The following is a 20,663-nucleotide window of genomic DNA, read 5'->3' as shown; positions in this document are numbered from 1 at the left end:
TACTGGGTTCAGCCTGAGAATGTTTTGAAAATAACCCTCAGTGGAAAGAATGTGGGATTTTTAAAACCTGAATATACAGTTTAAGAGCTACCACAACTTTTTCCCCCTCAATTCCCTTCCTTGCTTCTCACAAGTCATTAGTTCATCTGTAAATGTTAATGATTGAGTGGCTATATGAAGTCGCATGTAGGTAGGGATGGTGAAGAAACTGCAGCTGATATTAGTCATTTCCCAAAATGTGGTATGCAAATGCTGACAATATTAATAGTTTAAATAGTTTTGATTAAAATACTATTGATAATGGTATTTTATTTCTATGTGAAGGTCAAATGAAATGAACATCTGAGTTCTACCCCCTAAAGCAGCATATTGGATAGTTTGCCACCATGCCATGTGACATCCATCGCCACTCAATTCCAATCTAGCTGATTGTGGTGAGCAGCCAGAAGGATCTCCATTATTCACTGCAGATGGTCCGAATTCAAATGCAAAGTTGAAGCAAAAGCAGAATGCACTGGTGTTATTTGGGGATATAGGAAACCTGTCCAGATCCCTTTGATTTAGCGTCCATTTTGGGGTAGTTTCAAATAGTGGGCTACTGGGAACGAGACTGAGGCGCCCCAAACTAATTTCACAAGACACTCTTGCTACAGGAGGTCTTGTGGCGCAGTGTTTTTTAATATTTAATCCATCAAGCTTGCTTTCCTTTTAAAAGGTGTTTGGTTCTCCCAATATAATGGCAGCAATGACCTCCCTGAATTATCCACTTGGAAATATATTTGAGGCACAGTGTGCGTGTGTGTGTGTGTGTGTGGGGGGGCGGGGGGGGGGGGGGGGGCATTTGGACCTTCACTGTTGTACCTGCCAAGAAAGAGCTGTCCCACCTAATCCCATTTTCTAGTTCCTAATATGTAGGTCAAGGCAGTTCAGATGCATATCCAAGTAATTTTAAAGACAATGAGGGTTTCTGCTCTCTAATCCTTTCAGGCAGTGATCTCCACCAACCTCTGAATAAAAAAAAATTCTCCTCAACTCCTCGTTAATCCTTTTGTGTGCTGCAGCATCATTAGAGGTATAATAACCTGTACAGAACACACGGGGCTGGGCTGATTGGTTTCCCTGTGTGGCTTGAGGAGTGAGCATCCCTGCTAACTACGGAGCTGATACCATTTTGTGTGTAAGGTCAGCCAGATAGGAACTGACCGACAAACAGAGAGAAAGGACCCGGTGAGGTTCAACCGGGGCCCTTTGTAAATAGTACTTTATTATAGCATGTCTTCTTTATGTCACTCTTCTGACTCCCTTCGCCATTATTAAAGAAGGAAGAGGGGTTAAGAGACAAAAAGAAAAATGAATAAAAGTTTATCATAAGTAATATCGGAAAGTACATAGCTAGTAAAGACTATGCAGTCTGGTCAGGCCAGATACAAAAACAAAATGGATTTCAAAGTCGAACAATGCACCTATTTTGCAATTGAAATGGACGTCCCACTCGCCATCTAATTCCCTTTACTTTACTGTTTTTCTTAAGATTGTAACCGTAAGTTTCAAGTTTTAATGCAACAATTGGTGGCCTTTTATTTCTTATGACGATGGCTTGCACTGTGGTAGTGAACTCTAATGTGGTTAAGAAGGCCCATTCTGGCACGGCAGTCTTTGTTGCATTTGCTGCAGTGGAAGATAGTAAGCTGAGAAAGTGCAGGATTCATTGGTTTCTGTTTTCTCTGGACCCATTTCTCTACTAGCTGAGCTTTTCATTGCTACTCGCCTCTTCACATGTCCCCCAAAGAGTCAATTTCCAGAGGCCCCGACCATGTTCTGGTTGTTGCAGTTAATGTTCACCATCTTCGTACCTCGCTTGCAGGTGTCCTTGCAGTGGAGATATGGAGGCTCAGGAAGTTGGGGTCTGTAAAGAAGGTCTTTGCATATGCTGTCATCCAAGTGGTGATTATGGCTGAGCCAGCAGAGATGTTGTTGGCTTAGCAACACAAACACATGAACAAGGAGCAGGGTAGGCCATTCAGCCCCTCCAGCCCCGTCCGCCATTTAATAAGATTATGGCTGATCTGATAGTAACCTCAAATCTGCATCTCACCAACTCCAATAACCTATCACCTCCTTGCTTACCAAGAATCTATCCACCTATGTCTTAACAATATTCAAAGATCTGTTTCCACAACCTTTTCAGGAAGAGTGTTCCAAAGACTCTCAATCCTCTGAGTGAAAACATTTAATCTCATCTCTGTTTTAAATGGGCGACCACTTCTTTTTAAACAGTGACTCCAAGTTCTAAATTCTCCCACAAGAGGAAACACGCTCTCAACATCCATCCTGTCAAGGCCCCTCTGGGCCTTATATGGTTCAATCAACTTGCCTCTTACTCTTCTAAACTCCAGTGAATGTAAGCTTAGCTTGTCTAACCTTTCCTCAGAAGACAACCCAACCATCCCAAGTATTAGTTTGGTAAACCTTCACTAAACTGCTTCCAACACATTGACATTCTTTCTTCAATTAGGTGACCAATACGGTATATAGTTCTCCAAAAGTGTTCTCAACAGTGCCCTGTACAACTGAAGAATTCGAGCCGCCTCCTTTATTACTTTCTGTACCTGTATACTTGCCTTTTATGATTCATGTAGGAAGACATCCAGACCTCTCTGCTCCTCAAAGCTCTGCCTTTCTCACTATTTAGATAATAAGCTTCTTTTTTATTCTTCCTGCAAAAATGGACAATTTCACATTTTCCCCACTTTACACTCCGATTGACAGACCTTTGCCCACTCACTTAACCTATCTATATATTTTTGTAGCCTCCTTATGTTCTCTTCACAATTTACTTACCTATCTATCTTTGTGTCACCAGCAATTTCCCTTCATCCACCCCTTCATCCAAGTCATTTATATACATTGTAAACAGTTGAGGTCCCAACACTGATCCCTGTGGCATACCACTCATTACATTTTGACCATGAGAGTATGCTGATGGAGCTAGCATGCTCCAGGATCTCTGAGTTGGTATCCATGTCCTGCCAAGAGAGGCATAGGATATGTGTGAGGCAACGAAGGTAGAAACTGTTCATCTTTTTCTCCTGCCTGTTGTCCACGTCTCACCACTGCAGAGGTATGCACCGAGAATACAGGCTTGATAGACTCACTATTTGGTGTTCTCAGTCAGGTTGCTATTGTTCCATACTGTCTTACTCAGCTTGAATGTAATAGCTGTAACGTTTGTGGTGAATATGTTGATTTCAGCACAAGTGGCAGATTGCTGGTGATTGTGGAATCTAGATTTGTGACGCTATTAACAACCTCAAGCATCACGTTGTCAATGCTTATAGATGGTTGTGTGGCAATATCCTGGACTGAAAATGTCTTTCTGATGCTGATGATCAAATCAAACCATTTATAAGCACAAGAGGGTCTGTCCATTTCTGCTACAAGTGTCATGTTAGTGCGGCATCATCACTGGAGAGCAACTTTCTGATGAACACCTGACCTCCGAGCATCATTCTCAAACAATTCTCCCCGCCGAAACTCCTCATTAAGCTTAAGCGCAGTGCCCTCAAATGCCAACTGTCCTTGACCCCTGACCTGCCAGGCATCCGGCTCACATTATCCCCTTTGTACATGATAGGATTATCCACAACCAGAATATTACCCATAACCAGAGAGAGAGAGAAAGAGAGAGAATGAGAGAGAAAAAACAGGCACTTTTCAGGGCGCCGAGGACCCAGGTTCGATCCTGGCCCTGGGTCACTGTCCGTGTGGAGTTTGCACATTCTCCCCGTGTCTGTGTTTGAGTCTCACCCCCAAAACACAAAAATATGCAAGTAGATGGATTGGCCAGGCTAAATTGCCACTTCACAGAGAAAAAAAGAATTGGGTACTCTAAATTTATTTTTTTTAAAGACAGGCAGTGGAATGCCCAAAATAAGGATCTGTGATGCTCTTTGAGGAGACGGCCATGGGCCTACAGGGGCGGAGGACTAGGAGCGGGCCTGCACAAATACCAATGTTGGCCTGCAACAGCAAAGTGAGGAGCCACTGCACCTTCACCCAGATGACCAGTCCCAAGTGAGTTTTTTGTTGTCCAAATACTTGATCAGACTACGTACAAAAACAATGTCCCTTGCGTTGCAGGAACATCAACCGATGATCCTCGACCATCAACCAGTAGGGCCCGTGGCCATCCTGTGGTATACCAGCTATGGTCCCGAATCCTGCAGCCCTCTTGTCCTGATGGGCTTGGTCCAGTTTGAAACTAATGCAGCTTGATATCCTGCCATAGAGTGCATTCGTGACCTCACAGTTGTATTTGTGACGGATGACTGTGAGATGCCACACAGGTTACCCGTTGGCCCTGGACTGATCCCGTGGCATAAGGCTTTAGGGCAGCCATGACCTTCACAGCCAGAAGGAGCAGGTGCCCTCTTCCTCCTCGTGGCGTCAAGCTGGCAAGATTGTTGGACAGGTGCCTCACTGTCTCCCTGTTGAGGTGAACTTTCCTACGGCACATGTTGCCTGACAGCTCCATGTCGGACACCCAGGTCCTGTAAACCCTGTCTCCTTCATCCCCTTCGGGCCCCCTGTTCTGCTTGTGCTGCATCCGGCCCTTGAGCCTACCCTGCTGGCTCCTGGTGCTGGGTTCTCCCTGGGGGCAGCAGCTTGTTGCTTCTGGAGTCTTTACTACTCCAGCATCGCCAGCTCCACTGGTTCCATCATGAAATCTATCGCAAATTAGAAAAAATGCGTTCAAATTCATTCAAATCAGGTTCTCGCCCTTCTTGGGCATGAGCCTGATCGTGTCATTGAGGAGGGCCCGGAAACATCGTGCTCCAAAATCTCGCCGGCCCAAATCCCGCTTTTGACCTCTCGCTACATTTTGTGGGCAGTATGGGATTTATGCTCGCAGCTAACGGACCCGCAACACTGAGCCCTTTGTCATTTATCCTGAAAATTCCATCCAAAATTTCAAAGAGCAGAGGAAAAGCTAATTGTTCACAAGAGGAAAGGAACCACGAGTGACTTACTTTCCTAACTTCATTACTTGTGAAGACAATGGGAAATATGGCTTTCTAATTCTTACGATGCATTCTTCCTTCGCTCAAGTTTCCTGTCCCACACAAGCTGGTATCATGTATGAAGAGCACAAATCAGCATCATGAACATGCTGCTCTCAGAATACCAGTCCTTCTTCTGTAATATATCTTCAAAAAATGTCCAATTAGAAATAGAGTTAAGCAATATTATAGACACTGCAGCTTTAAGTTATGTAATTTACTTCAGTAGAATTTAAGTAAGGAAATTGTCGCAACAATATTCCTGAATAATAACTTGCCCACTATTCACGATCACCACTGCTGCCAACAGGTTATCCATGGGTATAAACAATTCAGAATCATGCAGTCAAATCTCAACGTTACAAACTCATGGGAAGTGACAACCTATCCTTCTCAAAGGATTGCTTTGTTGAGGCTTTGGCCTTTTCTACTCACAGTAAATGGAGCTTCAACAAGCACTGGGGAGTGGTCCATTATAATGGATGCTTTGTAGCAACAGAATGTGCTATAATGAGATTTGACTGTGACATTACGATCCGCCACATAAATAACAGCCTTACTGTTCACATGAGGTTTGTATTATGATCAATTACATACATATGATCACCATGCTGTTTGAATCCTTTTTATTCCACAACGATAATGTTAAAACTAACACAAGCAGCGATAAACAAGCTGGAAATGATTCTGGATATCTATGGTGAGCACTGAATTCAGATAATACATACTTTCTGGCTCACTCACTGTATTATTACATATTTAACTGCTTTTATTTGCTTTAGTTGTACAATAGGTTCAATGGTGTTCGTTTTAGATTGTTTCATGGTTGTTAAAATTAACAGACTTAAACAAGATGCTTATCATAAAAGATGTCCTTTGATGACCCATTGTAAGTTAACAAGTTTCAGCTGCAACCCTATATTCTAACAAACCAAGCATATATCCTAAATGCCATATTTGCATTCATTTCACTTGTGCCTTTGACAGGGTTGACCACACCTCCTACAGATCTCTCCTCCATTGATCCCTTTGTTCCACTTTTACCGATCTAATTGCACCCGGTGAATCCCTAGCAATCACTCCCCTTCCAGCCATATACCATTGCATCCAGAATTTCCCAAGGATCTTCCTTTTGTATCAGCAACATCATCTACGAACATGAGGTCAACTTCTACATAAATGTGGATGACACCGAACTGGATTCCTCTTGACCCGTTCACTGTCTTTGTGTTGTCAGACTTCTGGGAGAGATTCTCCGGCGGTGCGCCATTCGCTGGCGGCCAGGATTCTCTACTCCCGCCACTGTCAATGGGAATTCCCATTGAAACCGCCCCACAGACCGCCAATGAACAGTCAGAGATATCCAGCCCTGATCTAATATCCAGTCTCTAATGAGCCTTAATTTCCTCCAGGGAAACACTAAGCCTGTAGTCAATGTCTTTTGTCCCCTTCACAAACTCGGCACCCTCACCACCGATTCCACCCCGCACCTTGGTCACTTATCTGTGGCACAATCATAGATTTTGCAAGTGACTTACTTGACCCTGAACTGAGTTTCAGAACCATAGCACACCCATCACTATGATCTACTCCTAATTGGCTGGCTAACAGGAAGCAGAGCAAAGGCATAAATGTGTCTTTTTCAGGTTGGCAAGATATGAGTGGTGTACCACAGGGATCAATACTGGGATCTCAACTGTTTACAATTTATATAAATGACTTGGGTAAAGGGATGGCTGCCAAATTTGCTGATGACACAAATATAGGTAGGAAGGTAAGTTGTGCAGAGGACATCAAAAGACTACACAAAGATATAGATAGGTGAAGTGAGTGGGCAAGTATCTGTCAAATGGAGTATAATGTGGTTAAATATAAAATTGTCCATTTGACAGCAAGAATAAAAAAGCTTATTACCTAAATGGTGAGGGATTTCAGTGTTCTGAGATGCAGAGGGATCTGGGTGTCCCAGTGCACAAATCACAGAAGGCTGGTATGCAGGCACAGCAAGTGTCATAACCCACAAGGGTCTTACGTGGTGGGAACAATTAACTTCTCCGTTAACCTTACAGAACATGATCTCTCCTGTTAAGGGGGTTGGGATCTCTAAACAATGTTTGGTTGTATGGTATATAAAGTCGGCCAGTTTGGCACTGGCAAGGCAGACCCAGTAGGGATCTACTGTGTGATATATATAATAGATGTAAATAAATAAAGTTTCTTTGAACTACTCGATGTGGAGTCCTTCGTGGCGTTATAAAACTGGCGATGAGGATGGGATTCAAACCTACACAAGCAGCAGCGTCACGACGCTCCAGTCGAAAATGGCATTCGCCTTCCAGATTCACGCCGCTCAATCCGGTGCCTTGGGTGTGCAACGCCTAGCCTGACGCAAAGAGAGTCCGGCGTCCTCCTTTCCCGCAGACGTCAGAAGATTCTTCAGACTTTGGAGGAGGGAGGGAAGTTATAGCCCACAAGATTCTTATGAGGTGGGAACAATTAACTTCCCCGTGAACTTTGCCGAATTCGAGCTCCCGCGTTACGGGGGTGGGGGACCTCTAAACAATGTTTGGTTGTATGGTATATAAAGCCGGCCAGTTTGGCAGCGGCAAGGCAGACCCAGTAGGGATCTAACATTTGATGTATATAATAGTTATTCTAAATAAACTAAGTTTCTTTGAACTACTCAGTGTGGACTCCTTCATGGACTTATAAAAGCAAGTAATTAGGAAAGCTAATAGAACATTATCATTTATTGCAAAGGGGAACTGAAATCATAAATAGGTAATGCTTCAGTTGTACAGGGCAATAGTAAGACCATATTTGGAGTACTATGTACAATGTTAGTGACCTTATTTAAGGAAGGATGTAAATGCATTGGACGCAGCTCAGAGAAGGTTTACCAGACTAATACTTGGAAAGGATGAGTTGTCTTATGAGCCAAGATTAGACAAGCTAGGTTTGTATTCGCTGGAGATTAGAGGAGTAATAGGCAAAGTGATTGAAATATACAAGATTTTGAAGGGTCTTGACAGGGTGGATGTGGAGAGGATGGATGTTTCCTCTTGTGGGAGAATCTAGAGCTTAGGGGTCACTGTTTTAAAATAAGGGGTTATCCATTTAAAATGGCGATGAGGTGAAATGTTTTCACTCAGAGGGTCGTGACACCTTGGAACTCTCTTCCTGAAAAGGTGGTGGAAGCAGAATATTTTTAAGGCAGAGATGGATAGATTCTTGGTAACAAGGAGGTGAAAGGTTATCGGGCGGGACGGTCGAATGCAAATTTCAGGTTTCTATCAGATCAGACATGACCTTATGAAATGGCAGGGCAGGCTCAAAGGGCTGAATGGCCTAATCCTGTTCCTTGTTTGTATGTCCGAAGCAAGTGCATATGTGCAGAAGCATTAAGATTGCACTTGATGATGCTTCTGTTATCCTGGCATTAGGTGCTTCATACAGGGCACAAAGGAGCCAGGCTCAATCTCTGAGTTAGTTTTAGCAAAGGCAGCTCTAATGGCACAGTAGGGAAGAAAGGAAAAATCAGTGAAGCTTTTTTCTCCTGATTACTGTCCACTGATATCTGCTAAAAATGCACATGCATGGGCGTTAATGAGGAGCACAATCAGGATTGAGATAATGGCCGGTATTTTCAGCCCTGCCTGCCCCTGGGATCTTCGAGTCCCGCTGGAAATTAATGGACATTTGGTTGGTTCACCTGCATTCCCCGCGGCAGGTCCCACAACAGCGGGGCCAGGAAATCCCGGCCAATGTCTCCGTTATTCAAATCATTTCCTGACACCAAGGCTCATACATTTAGACATTGTATCAGAGGGATCCTGGAGCTTGTGCAAATGAAGACATCAACAATTCAAAACCTTCAGCAGTTGAGGGAAGAGGATGCCAATTGATCAAGAAACTGATAAGAAAAAAACCTTAACTTCTGACTTGTACAAACCCAATCTCAGTATCAATGGGTCTAAATTGGCATAAGAGAAACCAGAACAAATTACTGAACTATTTTTATTCTTGTTTGTCCTTCGAGGTGAAGATGATCGCATTAATATCTGGAGAGGTTTGGGCGGCACGGTGACGCAGTGCCTAGCACTACTGCCTCACGGCTCTGAGGATCCGGGTTTGATCCCGGCCCCGGGTCACTGTCCGTGTGGAGTTGGCACATCCTCCCGGTATCTGCGTAGGTCTCAACGCCACAACCCAAAGATGTGCAAAGTAGGTGGATTGGCCATGTTAAATTGCAGCTTTAAAAAAACATCTGGAATGTTTGATAGGCTTCTAGTGGGTACGGAGATGACTGCTAAGGCCGATTTGTAGCCAAAAGATTTTATTGCAATTAACACAGGATACTGCAGACAATGAGTTTTGGGTGAACTGTCAGTTCAGGATTTCCTCTCCTTGTGTTTTCTCTCTGTCTTTTATATGTGCTTGCTTTCGAAGGAGACCACACCATTTTCTACTTGTTGGAGGTGATCCTGTGTGACCTTCTTCCGGAATTCAAGGTCAATATCAAAATTCCTAAGTGAATCCGACAAAGTATTCTTGTAGCGTCTCGTTTAATGGCCATGGGAGCTAGACTCAAGCTCTCTATCAAAGATTTAAGAGAGTGTCAGGCCTATTGGCTACATGACTGGCACAACTCAGGCGCAGGTAATATAAAAGTAGAATGAATGTAAAGCATTTAGGCCCTGATATAGAGAACCATTTAGACTTATTTACCATATCTGAAAAAAAGGAATTTTCAGAAAGGCAGCGGCTGTGCATCTGAATAGACTGACAATTCATGAGATAAGAGGAGTTCATCCAAGTAAATCCATCCAGCAGTGATATTATTTCCATGTAGTTTTTACTATCAGCTATCAAACTGGATCGTTGATTGATCTTTTGGATGAGTGATCCCATTTGTCAGCAAGGTTTGGCATTTAGGAAATGAGGTTGCTGAATAGCTTCCAGGAATCAAAGATTTGAAACCATCTCCATTATTCTTGGCAGGTGTGTTTACTCAGGATAATGCTGCCTCAATGCAGCTAGCACATTGCCCATCGCAATTGCAGATCAGATTTTCACAGATAGATTTTTTTTTTAATGAGAAATTAAGAATAAAATAAGGCTTGGCACCTGATTTCAACTCTACATAAGTTTTGAATGGGCAAAGATGGGCCAAACGGGTTTCTGAACTAGCCACTGCAAGCTTCATGACCAGCCAACTACTGTCCTCACCTGACATCATAGAAAGTTAACAACTTGTGAGTGATCCACTTTGCAAATCCAAACTTATGTGACTGACTATTTTTAATCTCAGGTACTTATCCTGGAGAAATTACAAACATACCACATGGAAACTTTTGGGACTTCTAAGACTTTCCAATATAAGTTTTGGACATAAACCAGATTATTTTCCTGCTACCTTTGAACTGTGTTGTAAGCCGGCCTTCTAGCTGTTGTACTTCATGCTTTCAGATCGTTCTATATGAGCTTCATGTACCTAATAAAACTACATGTGTTTATGTGTTTTAGAAGCTACCAAAAATCTAAGCACAAACATCAGCTAGAAATGTAATGATCAGAGTGCTAGGTAACACAGAGGTTTAGGCCCCAGGCTGCTCCCTGTGCACAAATGATTATTGCGGGGACTTGATTCAAAACATTCAGTCAGATTACAGCTGATTATTTACCTCCAATGCCGAGTTTTGAAAGCTGCCAATGAGTTCTGAGAGCAAGGACACGACTGAGGCCATAATAACCTATCATCGAATCTTCCCTACATTTTGGCAAACTACACTGAGGTGAGGCCCAAAATAATTTTCCAGAAAACCCCTTTCAAATCAGTAAACTAGGGATTAAATGACAAACAAACCAACAGTTTACTTACCTTTAAGCTTCATGTTACTCCTGTGCTAAGACCCAAATAGGTTGTGGGCAAAAAATAAATATACGTGAGACATGTATCCTTAAATTGGCAAGCACAGTCCTGTGGTGGAACTGACACATTTTATATCATGAAAATTGCACTAACAGGACAGAGAGGGGAACATTTTGCCCTGTGTACTTTGACCCAAACAATCATTACTTTGAACCTATGGAGACAGATAAAGCTTTTTACTGATGAAAATTAATTGCAAATGAAATGAATGTTCCTTGCCTGTCTACAATAAAATAAATTGCTGTTATTTGTTATTAGGATCATTTCAATTATAAGGATAAATATATAATTGTATGATGGGGGAAATGAAATGTGACTGAACAGTGTGGAAGAGACACTTCTCTGAAGTTAAGATTTCAGGTACAAATTTAGAGCTGTGCAGGGAGATCTCTATTGCCTTTAATTCTTTAATACAGTAGCTGGAAGAAGCTGATGCTATAAGTGAACAAAACTCAGTACAGGGGGAATCAGTTTCCTCGCCTTCAGACTCTTTGTGAGTACAAAATCACAAGGCAGACCTGCATGAGATTTTGTTTTGAAAGGAGATTTGTGACACTCAACATTTTAGTTTTCAAATAATAAACTGACTTATGTTTTGTAATGGTTCTTGTACTTCAGTTGCACCAATATCTTAATTGCAAGAATTGTTTCTTACCATCATCCAGATATGCCTGGTCCAGGTTCTGCGGTTCCTGCTTGACTGTGACTCCAGTAACTGTAGGTTCCTTCTCCTGCTGATCCAGTATCAATGATGTAAGCTGAGTTGGTGAAGTGCCATTTTTGGAAACCTTCTGGACTGCATTGGATGTCTGCTGCTGTTGCTGGATCACGGCTGCATACTGATTTGGACTATTTTTTTGCACATGGTGTACTGCTTGCGGTGTAGTGGACCGCACAATAGGCACATGGACATCGTTCTCTGAATATACCTGGCGCTGGTAATCCTGGTGGCTGCTGTATCTCAGCTGCTGGCTAGTCGGTGAATGGTGAATCAGAGAAGATAACTGCTGGTGGGTTGGGGAATGTTGCATCAGAGGCGATTGATGATTGGTTGGAGAATTGTGAATCATGGAAGAAGTATCATGGTTGTTATGTGAATGATGAATTATGGTGGAGGACTGATTGGTTGGAGAATGGTGCGTCATAGAAGGCTGGGCAGGTGAGCCAGCATGCACCAACACTGATTTGTGAGCATCTTGAATTATGGGAATTGATGGCACCATAACTGCAGATGATTGATAGCCAAGATGATTAGGACTGCCACTTCTGGATCTCTGATAGACAACCCCTGTTGGATTCTGCTGCTGGTACTTAGAATCATGTGGAGAAAATCCAGAACAACAGGAAGCCATGTTTCCCCCAAGGCATGAAGTGGGGTTAGTGACCATTACTGGGGTCATGACCTGCTGCGTAGAATAAAACGGAGTCATGTTTCTATGATGTACAGTGTTGCAGAACATGACATCTTCACACTCATCATTGGGCTCTGTTTTAATAATAGGCACTGAAATAAATGACAGAGAAAGTATATTTACTCTCAACTCACATTAACATATTTACAACGACTAAAAAATATGTAGCCACAACACAAACTAGTTAAGCTATTTAGCACTTGGATTTTTAAAAGACAAATTTAAAAGCCAGGGCCTATACATTTTCTGTGCTGGTGTGGGGAGCTAAACGCTTAAAGTGAAAGGAGATGCAATCAGGAAGGTGTGTGTATTGGGGTTGGTGGTGTGGAAGGGGAGGGGAGGGGAAAGAGGGTGGGTGAGGAAGGGTAGGGGCACAGGAGGCCAACAAAAACGTTGCACAGTGACTGGCAGAAGCCTGTGGTTTGAATGTGAAGCCAGGATAGAACACTCCTTCACCTCTCAGGTATACATCTTTTATCCTTTTTTTACATTAGCAGTTCATAAAATCCCTACAATGCAGACAGAGGCCATTTGGCCCATCGAGTCTGCATCAACCCTACAAAAGACAACCCTACCTAGCCCCAATCCCCCACCCTATTCCTGCAACCCGACTCTTAGGAGCAATTTAGCATGACCACCACCTAACCTGCACATCGTCAGAGTGTGGGAAGAAACCAGAGCACCCGGAGGAAACCCATGCAGACACGGGGAGAAGATGCAAACTCCGCACAGACAGTGACCCAAGGTCGGAATCGAAGTCGGGTCCCTGATGCTGTGAGGTAGCAGTTCTAACCACTGTGCCATCGTGCCACCTTCAAAGATTCCTCGAAGGTTCAGCTGCATTTAGATCTGAATTCTCGGAATGTAACTGGACAGGTACCAACCATGTTCCAGGCAGTCCAATTATGCACAAAGGTCCTTTAACAGGGGTTTGGCCTCTTACCTGTATACAAAACTGACCAAACACCCTTTTGAGGGACAGGCTTTGGAGTCTGTATTTATCCTATACCAACATGGCAGAAGCCTCTGGGTCATACTGAGCCAGCGATTCCTGCCCATCAAACTGGATGTGTCTGTTCAGTATCGGAAAAACAAATGTGGCACCATCACATTTATAAACCCAAGTGTTTCACTTAGAGCGTTGATTGAAGGGTTTCACATCTGATGACATTAGTTGCTTGACAGTCATGTGAAGTAAAGAGCTTCAAGGTTTAGAATATTTCTATTCAATACCAATGAAACATATTTGCCTTTAACGCAAGCATGTCTTTAATTCATGATACGAGTAGAATAATGAACGGCATTACGTTTAAATCTCAGACTACCCCATTGTATTCCACTTGGTGAAGCACTGGAAAGTTATTGCTAACTGAACTAACATTTTAGTAATGCTTTAAGGTGTTCTTTGTCCCTTTTTACAGAAGCAATTCAGCTTCGGTATTTCAAATCACTCATAAATTAAACTCAGCCGCTTTAGGTTTTAATATATTTTCACTGGTCCTGATCATTTGGCTTTTCTCTGGTATTAAGTCAGGACAAGAAGCAGATAAGTGCTTTCGGAATTGAATGCTTCCCGTGCCTTCATATCTTCAAAAAGCAACAGCGGATCTCAACATTAGAACTTGTTTCAGACTTTGACAGGATACCTTATCCTTTTTTTACATTAGCAGTTCATAAAATCCCTTCAATGCAGACAGAGGCCATTTGGCCCATCGAGTCTGCATCAACCCTACAAAAGACAACCCTACCTAGCCCCAATCCCCCACCCTATTCCTGCAACCCGACTCTTAGGAGCAATTTAGCATATTGAACAATAGATGTGCAAGTAAACGTGTAAATACTAACGTATTATAGATTTGCAGTAAATATAGCTCTCAGCTTCTCAAAAAAACAACCACCTCAATGTTTGGCCGGAATTCTCCGACCATTGGGATTCTCTGTTCCCGCTGGCAGCACACCCCCACCCATCGGTTTCCCGGCAGCGCGGGGTATCTTCAATGGGAAATCCCATTGATAATGGTGGGAACAGAGAATCCTGCCACTGGCGAAAGGCGCGTCACCGAGAAATATACGGGAACTGTGAATCCAGCCCTATATCTGTTGAACAATTAGTTTGTAGCCAGCCTTGCCGTATGCAATGGCCTTTCTCTTATGCAGCCTTTCTAATAATGGAAGCTAAATTTAATCTAACCTATTCCTCTCAAGATTTCAACTAGTCCAACTATAATTAACTAAAATTGCTGAACAACCTCAGTTCATTAAATACCCCTGAAAGCAGTTGTTGGGGTTTCCTAGATTTTGAATTTCAGTTACATGCAAAAACTAACCACCAATAATGCACTTAACTAAGAAAATATGCACAATATGCATTTGTTTGAATGTGGCTTGGCTTCTTCCTTCAGCTTTCAAGATAGCTAAAAGAAAACTTGGCAACATTTGCATTCAGTTAGCCTGGAGACATGGTTTTGACTGCAGCTGTTTTTTTTCCATTCAATTCCTTGCCCAAGTGTAAGTCAGATGGGTAGCATGTTTCATCCAAACAGCAGCTTGACCTTGACAGAACCCAAACACCTTTTCGGGTTCAGTTATGTCAAACAGTTCGGACGAGAGGTCTCTCCACGTTACTTACCTGCAGGTAGATATGTAAATCTCTGTGGCTGGCTCCTTTTCCTCTTTCCATTGACAACACAGAAGTTCACCTTGGCTGCTGTGCGAATATGTTGGTTCCGATAGCGCGGAATTTCAACAAAGAGAATGCTCTGAATAGAAAAGATGCAGAAGATGAAAATGCAGCAATGAAATGGCGCCCTGTTCATTCTTTTGCCATTTTAAAAAACTCTGTAAAATGCAATGAACAGGTTTGTTTTTATTAAACTGCCAGTAACTAGATACATTGTGCATTCTTTCCCTATAGGATTAAAATTGTGGGTGTACTACTCAGCATATAAACCTGAGCAGATAGTCATCCAAACTACTCACACTGTGGTTATTGGTGCTTTTTATTGCCTAATGTTTTGCAAACATTAAAGAGCTCTGCATTCAACCTTTGCTGAGACCACCATGGGATGATAGCTTGTGTAACATCATCACATTTGCTCCACAACTATCCTATCTGGGGCAACTTGCTAGCAACAGACAACTCTACAAACGTAAGATCCTCACAGAAGTATCATTGCTATAGACCTTTCCTTATCAATAATTCATCGCAGCTCCTAGATGCAGGAATCAGTATGCATATCATCTATTCTACACTTTCTGCCTCGTGTGCACGGTAGGTAAAACATCACCAAAGATGCTGGGGCCGTGACTGCGTAATCAGTTGCTGGTGCACCATTCTAATTGTTTAATAAAAGAGGATAGAAACTGAATACTATGGGCACAGGATGACATACTGCTTGGTACTGCTGCCTCACAGCGGGAACAGGGTTCAATTCCAGCCTTGGGTGACTGTGTGGAGTTCATCCAATCTCACCGTGGATTTCTTCCCAGTGATCCAGTTTCTTCCCAGAGTCCAAAGACATGGTTACGTTGATTGGCTCTGATGAATGCGCAGGGTTACGGGGATAGGACGGAGGAGTGGGCCTAGGTGGAGTGCTCCTTTGAAGGTTTGGTGCAGACCCGATGGGACGAATGCTGCACTGCAGAGATCCTATGGAATGGTTAATGCCATTACACACTCAGGATTACCCAGAGTGCAAATTTCAAACCATGCCCAGGCATTCTTAGTGGAAGCAGTGGGCGGGATTCTCTCAGCCCGGGGCCCACGCCGCCCTGACACCGGGATGCGATTCTCCGCAGAGTGGGGAATCAGCGCCATTGGCGCTGGTGTGGTCGGCACAGCGCCGGTCGGGGGCCGCGTATTCTCAGCCCGGGATGTGCATTCCGGTGTCAGGCTGGCGTGGCGCGATTCGCACCGGTTGCGCCAATTCTCCGGCCTGGCCCCAAACTGAGAGAATCCCGTCCCCCGAGTCCCGCCGGCATCGTCCTAATCTGCTCTCAGCCGGCGGGACCCCGGCGTGGAAGGGTCTGGGGGTGGCCTGTGGGAGGTGAGGGGGGATCAACACCGGGGGCGGGGGGGGGGGGGGGGGGGGGAGGGCCTCCGTTGTGGCCTGGCCCACAATCGGGGCCTACAGATCGGCGGGCCGGCCTCTTGGGCTGGGGGCCTCCTTTCTTCCGCGCCAACCCCTTTAGCCCTGCGCCATGTTGCATCGGGGCCGATGTGGAGAAGGGAGCCACTGCGCATGTGCAGACCCCACGGCGCCCAGTTGACGCCGGGAACAGCAGCTGGAGCGGCATGGGCCGCTCCAATGCCATGCTGGCCCCTGTAGGGGCCAGAATTGCTGATCCTGAGGCCATGTTGATGCCGTCAGGAAACACGACAGCGTTTCTGACGGCGTCAACACTTAGCCTCAGGATCAGAGAATCCTGCCCAGTGACCTATTTCACTTTGGGATTGAAACATCAGAGCATTAGAATCATCAACTTCAGTTATGGAAGGCCATCAACAGAGATGTGCGAGCAGGCTATAAATCTTCCCTCTTATAAAGTAATAAACAGTATATGCTGCATAGTGCAAGGGTCCATAAAGACTGAGAAAAGTAACTTCTATACAAAAATCCATAAAATGGAAAATTCTGCTCAACTTCATTCATGGAGAATTTGAGAAAGTTAACTAAGTAAACAATTCCTAGTCAGATTAAATTAGATTCACTTTTTCCCTCATGTACACCTGGAAAGGAAACTTTATTAATGCAATAAGCTGCAATAAAACTAATTACACTCTACAGTGGAATACGATTATGTTTTATCATTACTGACATTTCTATTTAAATACACATAACTTTGTTCCTCATACCGATGCTATATATAGTGACACCATTTCACCAATGTGTGCTTTAATTGATTTAAAAACATCGCAATATAAGTAATCATTCTTCACAGAATTATTGATCAATGTAATTTCACAAAAACCTAAAATATTGGCCTTGCAATGTACATGAAAAAACAATTTGCCTAAAAGTATGTTCATACATTTTTTAAACTTCATCAGACCAGTTTTTGTTGCTTGTCCTGCCTTTAGAGAACTAAATCATTCAACTTGCTGATATAAAAACCATCAATTGTCCTAACCCACCCTGCTTGCATTAGGCAATGCTGAGGATTTAAACTTGTGTTGACAGATAGAGAGCTGGTGTAGGCCAGTGAGGATAGGAGTAATGGATGTGCAAGGCTTGGCGCAGGACTAGATATGGGCACTGAATTTTGAAAAAATTGAAATTCATGGAAGCAGCGGCCAACAGGAGGAACATCAGATGAATCAATCCAAAAGTGTCAAAGCATCTCCTAATATTAGGTTCTTCAATCAGGCACTGAGTGCCTTTGAACAAGGGAACCCCCCTGGGAGCCCACAAGCAATCTCGTATGGGTTTGCTTGTTGTGCTCTCTGCAGGTCCCTTGCCTGCCACCGGGTTAATACCAGTTGTGGCAGATTGATGCCCATTAATTACCCACTTAAGAGCCTCAATTGGAGGTGAGGTAGGAAGGTCAACCACAGGCCATTCAGTGATGAATTTAATCCGGGTGGAGGCAGGAAGGTGGCGGGGTCCCTACTCAGCTTAATCCGCAATTAAATGTCCCTGCCACCAAACTTGCCATGAGAGAGAGCACTGAACTCCACCCTAGATGAGAGACAAGTTGTCTTGACAGATGGTGGTGGGGGTCGTGGGAGGTTGTGCAGAAATAGAATCGCTGGAAAATGGAATCTGTGCATGCAGACGATCTATGATGACAACAAAATAGTAAAATGTATGCACAAGTCCTCAAAAGGTTTAATATTCTACATTAAATGCCTATTTAGCTAGAAAACAGCATTGTTTCAATCTTGCTAAAATCAAATTACCTCTGATGTGTAAGTGTGCATCTTTTTGGTCAATTCTGAATCTGCTTTATTCCTGACAAATACTGTTTTTGTTGCTGGCAATTCAATAGAAATATCTTTATTTAAAATATAAAACACTGCATCAGCAAATTCTCATTAGTTTCTGACACATTTGTAGGAGTTACAAGGGTTAATAATATTTATCTAAATTTTAAAGTATTAATGGGAAGTCCTTTCCCCAACAGATTCTTACTTGAGATAGAAAATGATTTCAGCTTTATACTTACAGGCTGGCTTTTATCTTTATCCACTGTTGCCTCTACCTCCCATATCTGTTGTCCATCTGAAAGAAATATTTGAGCACCATTAAGGGTGAATAATCAAAAATAATTAAAATGTCAGTGTTTATGGAATTAGCACTAATCAGTTTCAAATATGAGAGTTGATGCTTTTGGGTGTATTCTTAAGAGACACAACATTATTAATAGAATCTACCAATGCAAAAATCAGGTGAATTTTTCCACTCGGATGTACAATATCATTGTTGTGTTATTTGAATATTACATACCACCTAATAAAGCAAATGGATCCAGAGAATATTAAATGTGTGAAGAAACCATTTCTCATTAAATAGGACTGCTTCAAAAACAGTAATTTGCAAAAACGACAATTTAAAGTGGCAGTTGCCTTTTATCCCTACCTCCATCAGTCTAATATTTTAATTTGCATTGTAAAATTTACAGTTGGTTTTCCAATACCATTGTGTGAATTTTACAAATGGGGTTGCCACATCAAAATAAACCTACCTTTTTTCTTAAAAACATGGGTTACGGTTGGAACCAGTAAAGTTGCAGCTCCAGCGGTAGGACACCCTGATGATGATGCCATGATGCAAAGTCATGCTATCATCAGGCATGCCACTGTCTTTGCAGTAAGATTGATGTGACAGCATGACATATCATACCATAGATATGCACTGATCGAAATGCAATGAGAGCTTTGAGCAGGCACTATGTGTTGCATACCAGCAATGCAGGAGGTTTATCAGAAACTGATTGCATATTACAAAGGTAAGCGCTGCAAAATATTACAATGTGCTTAGTTTTTCAAAGTCTGCACTGGAATATAAAGGAACCAAGAAGATATTTTTTTTCCTCTTAAGAATTCCTGATGCTTGGATTCAAGAAATCTTGGGGTTCCTGCTGAGTACATGAGATCTGAGGGTAACCGGCAGTGCAAATATCCTCTGATGGAAGTAATTCTGCACTACGAATGAGCATACATTGCAAGTAAAACCAATGGCACCATTTAATCATCTATCACAGAATCACACAATTGTTACGACACAGAGGACCCATTGTGTCAGCACCAGCTCTCCTAATGAGAAGAATGACTTAGTGCCATTCTCCTGCCTTTTTCCCGTACCCCTGCACATCAAATTATCATCTAATGCCCTCTTGAATGCCTCGATCGCATCTGCCTCCACCACACTTCCAGGCAATGCATTCCAGACTCAAACCACTCATTGCGTGAAAAATACTTTTCTCACACCACCTTATCTTCTTTTGCAAATCACTTTAAACCTGTGCCTACTCATTCTTTATCCTGTTACAAGTGGGGACACTTTCTCCCTATATACTCAGTCCAGCCCCTTCATGATTTCAAGCATCTCCATCAAATCTATATCTGTCATTTGGAATCAAAATAAAGAGTGGTGTAACACAAAATCCCAGTGTGTCAGGCTATGTTAAATTTTTAGTAGGGCCTCATTATAATTATGGGCATGGAATCAGTGCTGGCCATTCTAATCATTAGCAGAAAGCTTGCTGGAGGAGGCTGGTGGGGGAAAATTGGGAGAGAAATGAAGTGCCTCTGTTGCCACTTGAAGGTAGCTTGCACCTCTTAAAGGGAAGGTATAGGGCAGGTTAGGAAAGCAAGAAAAGTGTTTGGAAGAGATGCAGATAGGCTACTGATTGGAGGCCATGGTTCAGACAGTAGATAGGAGGAGAGAGAACCTATTATCCCTAGAGGACAGGGATCCATCCAAGTAACTTTGCCCCCACCAATGGGAAGAGGTCAATGTAGGAGTTCAGTTCCCAAGACAAGGCTGCAATGCTGAAAGTAATTCAATGACTTCACCACTAAAGTCAACTGTTCTTTTACTCTCTGCTTCCACACAGTATTACCTTCTATAACCTTTCTTCACTCTATTGCAATGATTGTACCATATTTTGCATATGGCTGAGGCAACCCCATTCCATAAAAGTGTCCTACAAATGTGAATGTTTTAATTACTGTTTAACATCCATCTGCATGCACCCTGGACAACAATGAAGGAGTCTTATCCAATATGGTAGACTGCACAGTACTGGAACTTTATG

The 20,663-nt window shown here is 43.0% G+C and overlaps 1 protein-coding gene across 3 annotated transcripts in view; it reads right to left on the bottom strand.

The window, feature by feature from the left end:
* Positions 1-20,663, bottom strand: part of nfatc2a (nuclear factor of activated T cells 2a) — a 246,738-nt gene that overhangs the window by 68,495 nt on the left and 157,580 nt on the right. For all 3 annotated transcript variants that reach the window (XM_072514718.1, XM_072514715.1, XM_072514716.1), the window contains exons 7-9: positions 18,570-18,625; positions 15,034-15,163; positions 11,648-12,496 (exon numbers count right to left, since the gene is read on the bottom strand). In XM_072514718.1, the coding sequence (XP_072370819.1) occupies positions 11,648-12,496; positions 15,034-15,163; positions 18,570-18,625 (1,035 nt within the window). The remainder of the gene's footprint in view (positions 1-11,647; positions 12,497-15,033; positions 15,164-18,569; positions 18,626-20,663) is intronic.

Source organism: Scyliorhinus torazame, chromosome 8, assembly GCF_047496885.1.
Source record: "Scyliorhinus torazame isolate Kashiwa2021f chromosome 8, sScyTor2.1, whole genome shotgun sequence".
Classification (NCBI taxonomy): domain Eukaryota; kingdom Metazoa; phylum Chordata; class Chondrichthyes; order Carcharhiniformes; family Scyliorhinidae; genus Scyliorhinus; species Scyliorhinus torazame.
This window is presented reverse-complemented; position numbering and strand designations above follow the sequence as displayed.